The sequence below is a fragment of the Dysidea avara genome, chromosome 3, assembly GCF_963678975.1.
Source record: "Dysidea avara chromosome 3, odDysAvar1.4, whole genome shotgun sequence".
NCBI classification, from domain to species: Eukaryota; Metazoa; Porifera; class Demospongiae; order Dictyoceratida; family Dysideidae; genus Dysidea; species Dysidea avara.
Genome location: NC_089274.1, coordinates 29,706,328 through 29,716,590, shown reverse-complemented (window position 1 = coordinate 29,716,590; position 10,263 = coordinate 29,706,328). Strand labels below are relative to the sequence as shown.

Sequence of the window (10,263 nt, the reverse complement as noted above, 5' to 3'; positions counted from 1 at the left end):
AGCTCTTTACAGAATGGTTTCTTTGTAGCTGAATTCTCTACAAGGTAACTTCTTCTAGCTGATGTATCTACAGGGTCACTAGTTTGTAGTGAATTCTCTACATGGTGGTTTCTTTGTAACTGTACTATCTACAAGGTGACATCTTCTAGCTGATCTTTCAACAGGATGATTTGTTTGTAACTAAACTCTCTACAAGAAAACTTCTTCTAACTGATGTCTGAACAGGGTGAATTGTTTATAGCTGAACTCTCTACAGGGTGATTTGTTTGTAGCTGATCTCTATACAGGTTACTTATTTCTAACTGATCTCTTGAATTCTGTTCAGGGTGACTGCTCTATTAGGATGACTGCTCTATTAGAGTATCTCGATCTCGCACTTGCTACACCAAGTTGGATTTCGTGTTATAACTCCGTGGCTTTAAGTCTGATTCTTCTACACCATTGAAGAGCCTTTCTAAGATGATAACTCCATCTGTACAGCGATTTTCAAAGCATTACCCCAAGCGGTTTATCTGGTAGGCCTGGCAAGCAGTCGTTTTTTATTAGCTAATCTCGATTGCGTAATTGTTACACACTGTTGGTTTTTTCGTTGTATCTTCCTGGTTTTTAGCTCGATTTCTTTCAAACCACAAAAGGTTTGAGGTTCAATAGTTAACCTATTCACCCACCGATTTTCAGCTTCTTCCCATACGCGGTTTACCCTGTAGGCGTGACAACATATTGGTGTTATTTTTCGTGAATAATCGCTCATAACTCTTTGCCTGTTTATCGTATTCCAGCCAAAGTTGGTACAGAGATGCGCCTTTATACCCCCCTTCTGTGTGCCAAATTTCAAGGCGATCGGATAAGGCGTTCGCGTTTTATAGCAGTTTTTGTAAGTGTGCGAAAAGAGGAAGAAAAATAAGAAAAAAAAAACGAAGAAACTGAGCCAATTTTTGAAGTCGCATATCTCGGGAACGCTTGAAGCGATTTCGCTCAAATTTGGAATGTGGAGTGCTGAAGGTGGAGGGAGTGTCCACAGCAAAATTCGTATTGTTTCATCAAGGCAGCACAGAGCTACGGAGGTGCGAAAATTGCGTTTTGTTTCTTCCTGTCAATATACTCACGGGGTTGCGCGCCGGCTTCTTGGGCCGCACGACACACTACCGTGTGTCTTGATAATTGAGATGAGGCTTTATTTTCAGTGGTCACAAATAATTTTAATCTAATTCTGAGTCACGTATGTAGCTAAGGCCACACAATTACATCCATTGATCCTACTTACTGGTCTTTAAGAATGAATTATGTAACCATGTTGTATACAAATTTTCATCAACATTAAATAGTACATGTATTTTTATTGGTCATTTAAAATTTGCTTGTTAGCCAAAACAAATACATACAATGTATGTCAAGCTACCACATCAATGCATGAAAATGGCTTGTAGTGCCCCACTGCAATTCGAAGTGCACTACATCAAATGTAATAGGTGACATTAACTCCTTCAAGCTGGTCATTTCTTAGAGAGTTGGTAAGACCACAAACACTAATTCTATTGTTACAATGGCAAGTGTTGAAGCATTGTGTATTCTTCTGGACCACTATAGCGTGTCATTGGTTTGTCTGGTTAAAACCATATAGCATGAGCAACATTTAATGAATTCTATGACCTGTATACAGTTTGTCAAAAAAACATTTTCCTTAAAAAAGTTTATATGTAGTATTCTGTAACATGAAACATTTTGCCAATTTACTTAGGATGGTTCTTGGCCAACTTTTCAAAATTTTCAGTTGTAATTGCAGGATGAACATGATTGATTGTGATCCTTACATGGTCAGTATTCATACATGACTAATACTTTATTTGCTGACATGTGGAGTATTGTATTGTCCCTTTTTAATGTATTGTATAGTATTTGCTACTTAATAGAAATACCACCCTTTGTTACTCTATGCATTCAAATAGACAGCAATTTCTATTTGCACAAGATCAATGAATATCGTGATTCACTTTAATGACACCCCAGAGGAAGAAATTTCTGTGACTATCACCATAGGGTGTGTTGTCCAACAGAGATCAAAAATGATTTTTGTAAGCGAAAAGTTAATTGCATTTAATGCACCCAAAAATGTAGGTAGCTAGAATGCAGAGAAAATTCTGGATCCTAACTGTTGAGGCTCCTTAAGGGGCATGCCTAGACTGCAGGGATTCAAGCCACCACTGGATCTGGGATTTTTCCTGCATTCCATAGGGTTTGACAAGACAATAATTTCACTCCCACTATGCACAGGCTTTAAGTGTCCTTCTCACAGGTCCTTTGGAATAATTTTAGGGATAAATCAAGCATTACAATGGCTATAAAATCTTTCATTACCAGTGCTACAAAAAAATTTGTTCAATGTGAATCATGAAAATATTTTTATGCAAAAGACTTATATCAAGGATTTTGGCACGAAAATTATTGCACAGCTAAAGTTAACAAGCACAACCTGAGAACATGAATTCTGCTAGTATAACTTTGTTGATTTGATATCTGATTTGATATCAACTAAAAGAATAGCATAAAATAGCAGTAGCAACAGCAAAATTAATATACACCTAGCCTAGAAATATAAATGTCACCTATAAAACCTAGTTTCAAGCCCTTAAAATTACACTTAATAGTTGTAGCAGTTAATATTGTTTTTGCCACAGCAGCTCAACAGCTTGTTTCCACACATCAGCAACATGGCACATCTTCACCTCCTCAGGAAAAGTGATACTCTTCACTTTGTCTTTGTTCTGAATATATGGCTCCTCCATCACTTCAACCCATACCTCAGTTAGACTGTAAACAGAAGTATAGAATAAATATTTCACACAATCAGCAATGAATGCAGACTTTTGCTAACAGTGTTAAAAAAATAATTACAATTATTTTCTACCTACAGCACTCAGGCTTCGTTGTGCTAGCTTTGCAATGAATATTCTAAGTATTGAGGAGTTTGTGCTGTGGTTAACAAAAAGAAATCCACTAAAGTGTTTGGTTGTGGACTTCACATCTGAACTTTTTGCTAGAGTTGATAATTTTTCCCTGTATGCAATTTTAGTAAATGTGATCAAACTTTATATCTATGGAAAAATTGTGTACAATATGGTGCATTTCACAAACTACAGATCATGCACACATTGTCCACACTCTAATACAAAGTATGTCTTAGCTGGCAAATCAGGTCATTGTCTACTGCAGGAAGCTGCTGCCTACATGTCTACATGTAAGCCAGATTATGCACAGAAGGCAGTATTTTTAAGTACAGCTGAGGTAAGCACAAAAAAACTGCTCACTTTTAATAAAAGCACCAAATAGACCTGAATCAAATATGGTCAAAATTTGCCCAAAATGCTTTCAGGATTTCCCACTCTTCAGTGTTCCCATTATGCTAGCATTATGTTCCTATTATAGGTTAGCAACATTTCTTACAATTATCTTGGAACTGGTGATGTTTTATTAAGAGTTGTTGGATAGCTAATGTAATGGAAACCATGCATTTAAATTCAGTGTTGCATATATAATGAATATCACTTTTAAAGAACTCCTGCAAGTACACTGGAATGATGAGAGCATACAGATAATTTTAGACAGCAGAGCTGTGTGTACGTAGCTACATAAGCAAAGACAACTGTAATATTGTACTACTGTGCATACCTATAATATTATGTCTACCACACAGATGCAAACTATATTATGTGGTGTTAGCAAGAGTTAATAATGTCATGTAGGCCATACAGTGTACATGTATGACATTTAACTTATTGACAATATGCCTACGGTGCAGGCTGAGCTTTATATGTTAACAATACTACACTCCCTAATGTTCCCTTTACTACTCTACAACCTATACCTATTTACAGCACTACTATACTGTATGATATTTTGAGTAACCTACTACTGACTATTATTACCTATTGTCATCACCTTTGTACAGCTACTACTAACTATTATCAACCAATACAGTGGAACCTGTTAATCAGGACACTTGAAAATGAGGACCCCTGCATAATCTGGACACTTGGTAATGGTCCTAGAGTATCCCTTAGCATGTAAACTGACCTGAAAAATCAGAAAACCTTGATAATCAGGACACTTTTGGTCAGTCTCAAGGTGTCCTTAATACCCAGGTTTCACTGTAGAGTGAATGAAAAGAACACATAACAGAAAAACCTGTTACCAAAAATGCTGCCAAAAGAAAAAAAATAGTAGTAGTAAAAACGGTTGGTGAAAAAAGAAAAAGTTGTAACCAAAAGGTTTGGGAAAAAGAGAGTAAAAAGCAATATAACTGGGATTTGAGCTCACACTCTACCAGCTTCAAGCTTCATGCTCTACCACATGGATTAAATGTCACCTATGGTTACAGTGTGTTTAAAAGTTGTTTATAAAGGCATGCTTAAGTTGAATGGAATAGCTGTTTACTTGCAGTTTGCAGAAAGAATTCAAGCAAATTTTTATCTCCAAACGTGCTGTAAATGACGGCAGCTAGAAGCTTCATTTAAATGCCAGCTTATTCCTAGATGATGAGTGCTTTGTTTGGTGCCAAAGCCACTTCGATACGTGCAGCAACTGGAGAGAAGAATGTGTGAACTCAAATGGAATGCAGACAGATGGTCAGACGGCTTTTCAGCTTTATATATATAAATTTCTACAAAGTGACTGTTCTATTAGAAAGTATATCAATCTAAGGAACTATGTACGATGTATTTGAGTGTTCTATTGCAGTTTCCATTGTTCCATTGACTGCTCTATTAGGGAGTATCAATCTATTTTCATGGAATTAAGTTCCATTGTTTGAAACATCCAGCTAATATGATGACATTTTGTTGGCATAGCATTCCAGTCTGTTATGCTTTTATTATTTATTTACTTATTTATTTAATTATTTATAAAGGCTTTACAATACAAGTGCTGAAGGTCTGTAGGATACCTGGTCCTACAGCCTGTTTAAAGTTGTTACATAAGTGTGTTTGAAAAGGCGGAGAAAGGAGAAAAAAAATCCATGACTGGACCTGGGCAGCCTCAAACCTGCAGCCATCCAATTAACACTTGAATGCTTACAGGAGTCAGCCAGGTGGTCAGGATGTTTTCTCCTAATTATGCTGGAATATTTGACACAGGTTTGCTTGATTCATACCATTTCATATTAGAGTACTATAAAAATTACCAGTCATATCAAAAACAAAGACGGAAACAAATACAGAATGTATATGGAAGCCTGATAGTAAATACACTGAAATTTCGTATCTTCATGGATGAGCAAGGGATGGTCAGATGCTGTCCAACCAGGTCTTAGGTTGCAATCTTAAGAAGTGTGCAGATGGTTATGCTATATGGAGCCATAGGTGTGTGACAATTTCTATTGGGTACTTTTACACTGAAATATTGGAACACTTTAGCGTAACTAACACAGTTTTTTTTCTGATTGGATCTGTTATATTATGGTATGTAAGACAGACATAATGTTTGTATGGCTTCTTGACAAATTAGAAATGGCTTTATAACCTAGTTTTTTAGTTTGCAACTAAGGCAATGATTTTGATGTGGCACAGTATCTCAATCATTTGGTATACTTTACTCAACTTCTACAAAAAGAAATTGGTATTCTACTATTCTGGTGACCTTATTTTGGTTTCACTGCATTGCATTGCATTGTTAAAGTGCAATTATTAATATATGAGATAATATGTAGATTACTATTTATGTGATTCTGACTGCTTTATACACCTACTTCATACCTCCACTCTGGATTGCATTCGTCCATCAAAGCGTGACTGACGTGCACAACAATAAAGTTATGCAGGGCAGTCAAAAAGTCAATAGGTGAGTCTATGTACTTTGTGAAAACTTGTTGAAGGGTAGTTTTGTCATTAAGGCAAACACAGTACACTTTGTCAAGTCTGTCAAAAGGTTCCTGCAAAATTCAATTGACTATATCATGTAAATGCTAGCCTTTGTACCACTTACTTTGTCTAACGTTGTCATCTGACAGCACTGTACAACAGACACAACTCCCCATAGTGAAATAGCATTTGCAAGAACACATTCTTTTATAAGCTGAAAAAAAATTCAACACATGATGCACCAAATAGATAACTAATAGGTAACTAGATTAGAATATAAATGCAATTGAATATCTGTGTAGTTTCCATGCATAGTGGATTGAATGTTCAGTGTTGGGGGTAACGCATTACATAATATTACTTTTGTTGGTAACTAAGTAATGTAACGAAATATCCTATAAAAGCTAGTAATATAACTCAAGTTACTTTACACACAAATGTAATGTGTTACCTAAGTAATGAAGTTACTAATATTAAGTAATTTTATTACTACAAGTAACAAAGTTACTAATCTCGTTACTGAACCACTGAGTAACAATGAAGTAACTAAGCCCACCTCAAATTGATGAATGAAGCTTATTTTCTCTTGAATACAATTACAGTATAACCAAGATTTACACATTATCCAACAATGCAATCATGTCACGTGATAAGGTGGTAGTTGTACATGTGACAGCTTTTTTGCAAGTAACAGTAATATGTAATGAGATACTTTTAAAAAGTAATTGTCCCAACACTGTGAATGTTTTTGACAAATGTTTAGACAAGGTGACAAGGTTATGTTTTAACTAAGGTTATGTTTTTAAAAAAAAATTGTAACAATCTATTGGGGTTGTACTGAAGGAACTTTTGGGCTTGGTTATACCTAACCAATACTGCCAGGTGCCAGGATGGTAGAAAAATTATTCAATGGAATTTTCTGCTGACTAACTGCTTCAGGAAAGTGTACACACATGTAACTCGATAACAGTTAAGGCTACGGACTTAATCTTTTCACTGTTCGATGTTGCTTCATCCTAAGATGTGCCTTTTGGCATACACATGCATCATGGACTTACCTTTGTCCTCCTTTGAGTCCTGTTTCTTTTTACTGACTGCCCAAGGTGTCAATTTGCAGTAGAACGATACATGGCTTCCCTAATTTTCCGTGGTAACTGGATTGATTGCAGAGGTGCTTCTGATACTATTCCTTGTTTGTAATGCTGTGCAAAGGGATGAAAATACTGTAATTTGCTTTTTGTTGTAAAATAATTTTTGAATGCAAAACTTGTCCACAAAACCGTTCACCTTTTGATAAAAGCACCAAATTTCTTATGGGGTTTGTAGCACATGTACTAAGTGATTTTAGAAGGGGAGGCATGTAAAAAGTCTTTTGGAACCCTATTTTTGGACCTTGTAAATAAACCTATTGTTTACATGGAAAACAATCAATATCCTATTAGTTTAAAGGCTGGATCTAGTATTAGAGCAGTACAAAGCCTGCAGCTGCAACATGATGTCCTATTAAAATGCCACATGAAACAAATTGTTTTCTTAGCCTGGCAGTAACCAAAATGACTGAAAATGCTATTTTCAAGAAGTTTTATTAAAGTTTTGCATTTCCAATGCACACAGTTCTGTAGTATCGTGTACAAGGATCATCCTGATGTGTATTGTTTCTTTATTGAAGGTGTACAACAAAAGTTATCGAATGATGAAGTTTTAATTGGTTACAGGTGGATATAAAATCATTGGAATATCAGAGTATATACCAAACAACAAGTTATCTCTACAATGCTAAATAAAAAAAAGATTTGATCAACATTGCAAGGATAATTACTTGATTGATGCACATACAGAGGAATTTCAATGATTTTATGTCCACCTGTAACCAATTAAAACTTCATCATTCAATAATTTTTGTTATGCACTTTTGATAAAGAAACGATACACATCAGGATGATCCTTGTATATGGTACTACAGAACTGTATGCATTGGAAATGCAAAACTTTAATAAAACTCCTTAAAAATAGCATTTTTAGTCATTTTGGTTACTGCCAGGCTGAGAAAACAATTTGTTTCATGTGGCATTTTAATGGGACATCATGTTGCAGCTGCAGACTTTGTACTGGTCTAATACTAGATCCAGCCTTTAAACTAATAGGATATTGACTGTTTTTCATGTAAACAAATAGTTTTATTTACAAGGTCCAAAAATAGGGTTCCAAAGGGCTTTTTATATGCTACAAACTCCACAAAAAATTTGGTGCTTTTATCAAAAAGTGAACAATTATCTTAATTAGGTGCTGCACCACACGAAAAAAATTTACATGAAAATTTTTACATAAGATTGAACTACTCTAATAGAGCAGTCATTCACGTAAATCATACGAAAATATTTTTACATGTAAATTATCACAATTTTTTTTACATGAAAACAAAGTGAATAGGTGAACTTGTAGTGTAATCACCACTTCACTTTCAAGTCAGTAATTGATAGTTGGGGTGCACAAATCGTCCGTAATTTTCAAGATGACTAGATTGATTGCAGAGGTGCTTCTCCTACTGTTCTTTGTTTGTAGCACTGTGTAATGGGCTGAACATAGCTGAAAGCAAAGCGTAATGACCACTTCACTTTCAAGTCAGTAATTGATAGTTGGGGTGCACGTTCAGACGAAAACATTAACTCTGGTGCCATCCTTTTTTGATGTGGTATGCACGATCATCATAATGTTACAAAAAAAGTAAACAAACAAGTATGAATTTTAAGTTTAATTAGGGACCATAGATAAAAAATGTAGGGAAACAAGGGAGGTCGCCTATACCTGCAGATATACTAGTGAACATTTAAATGCTCCTTTAATTTGTTTCCCTACTTTTTTTTTCTATGATCCCTAATCGAACTTAAAAATCTTAATTTTTCCTTATGCTTATTAATAACTGCAACACACCAGGGCTGTAGCCTCTGCCAGAGAGATCATGAATTCTTTAGCAGCTATTATCAACTGTACTGACTGTGTTACACCACTATACAAATGCTAACTACCTGCAATTCCAGTGAGTCAACTGGATTCTACATCACTAATTAGTTATTAAACAAAATGCACAATGCATGCACAAAAAAACAAGAAATGGACAACATCTTATATTATACTGATCACTTACACTTTACAGTAATAGGATCAAGATACTCTAATAGAGCAGTCACTTATTATAATACAACAGTCAGGAAATCCTGACATTCCAGTCAGTTTTGAACATTCTTTATTTAAAAGCACAGTAATTTCAAGTATAATAGGTTTGAATTTTGAGCACTGCTCAAAAGAACATTAGGTAAAAATTTGAGCAAAATAGGTCAGGGTCTAATTTAGTATTTCTATATGATAAAGTGTTTAGGTAACCTTTGCATAAAGTGTACTGCACAATTCACTGAATACAGGAGGTGTTCTGTTGGAGAGACCCACATTTTCACCAATGCATGTATTGTTTGTGAAAAGTTAGCAACTGTGGCCCTGACTAGACATTGGGTGACCTGCAGTTCGAATCCTGGGGTTGGAGGGATTTTTTTCCTTACTTTGGCCCCTTTTCTGTTACACCTTATCACTCAGTCAGTAAGTGAAGTCATTAGGTCTAAGTCCCTGAAATTAGGTTAGGTAATCCTAAGGCTGCAGCACATGTTGCTGTCAGACCTTCAGTGCTGGTCACTGTAAAGTGCTAATAATAAATACTTTAGGTTGAAGGAAGAAAATCCATCCCTCCTGGAGGAAGACTGAGTGTGGCCCCGACTAGACATTGGGTGACCTGCAGTTCGAATCCTGGGGTTGGAGGGATTTTTTTTCCTTACTTTGGCCCCTTTTCTGTTACACCTTTTCAGTCAGTAAGTGAAGTCATTAGGTCTAAGTCCCTGAAATTAGGTTAGGTAATCCTAAGGCTGCAGCACATGTTGCTGTCAGACCTTCAGTGCTGGTCACTGTAAAGTGCTAATAATAAATACTTTAGGTTGAAGGAAGAAAATCCATCCCTCCTGGAGGAAGACTGAGTGTGGCCCCGACTAGACATTGGGTGACCTGCAGTTCGAATCCTGGGGTTGGAGGGATTTTTTTCCTTACTTTGGCCCCTTTTCTATTACACCTTATCAGTCAGTCAGTAAGTGAAGTCATTAGGTCTAAGTCCCTGAAATTAGGTTAGGTAATCCTAAGGCTGCAGCACATGTTGCTGTCAGACCTTCAGTGCTGGTCACTGTAAAGTGCTAATAATAATAATAATAATAATAATCATTCTGTCTTTCCAAATCTGACAGTACATGGCATAATTATGCTCTCCATTGCCATTACTATTAAAACATTTGATGCTATGGTACTGCTCAAATGTAACATCATCTCGCAAGAGTGCAAGCGATAAAAAACTTCCTAATTAAAGGGTGTGGTACCC

At 35.9% G+C, this 10,263-nt stretch overlaps 1 protein-coding gene across 1 annotated transcript in view; it reads right to left on the bottom strand.

Moving 5' to 3' along the window:
• Positions 1-2,376: 2,376 nt before the first annotated feature.
• LOC136250635 (E3 ubiquitin-protein ligase rnf213-alpha-like) overlaps positions 2,377-10,263 on the bottom strand; it is a 486,640-nt gene continuing 478,753 nt past the window's right edge. Inside the window, exons 95-97 of the mRNA XM_066042860.1 lie at positions 5,977-6,066; positions 5,748-5,923; positions 2,377-2,808 (exon numbers count right to left, since the gene is read on the bottom strand). Coding sequence (XP_065898932.1) covers positions 2,655-2,808; positions 5,748-5,923; positions 5,977-6,066 — 420 coding nt within the window. The 3' untranslated portion in view covers positions 2,377-2,654. The remainder of the gene's footprint in view (positions 2,809-5,747; positions 5,924-5,976; positions 6,067-10,263) is intronic.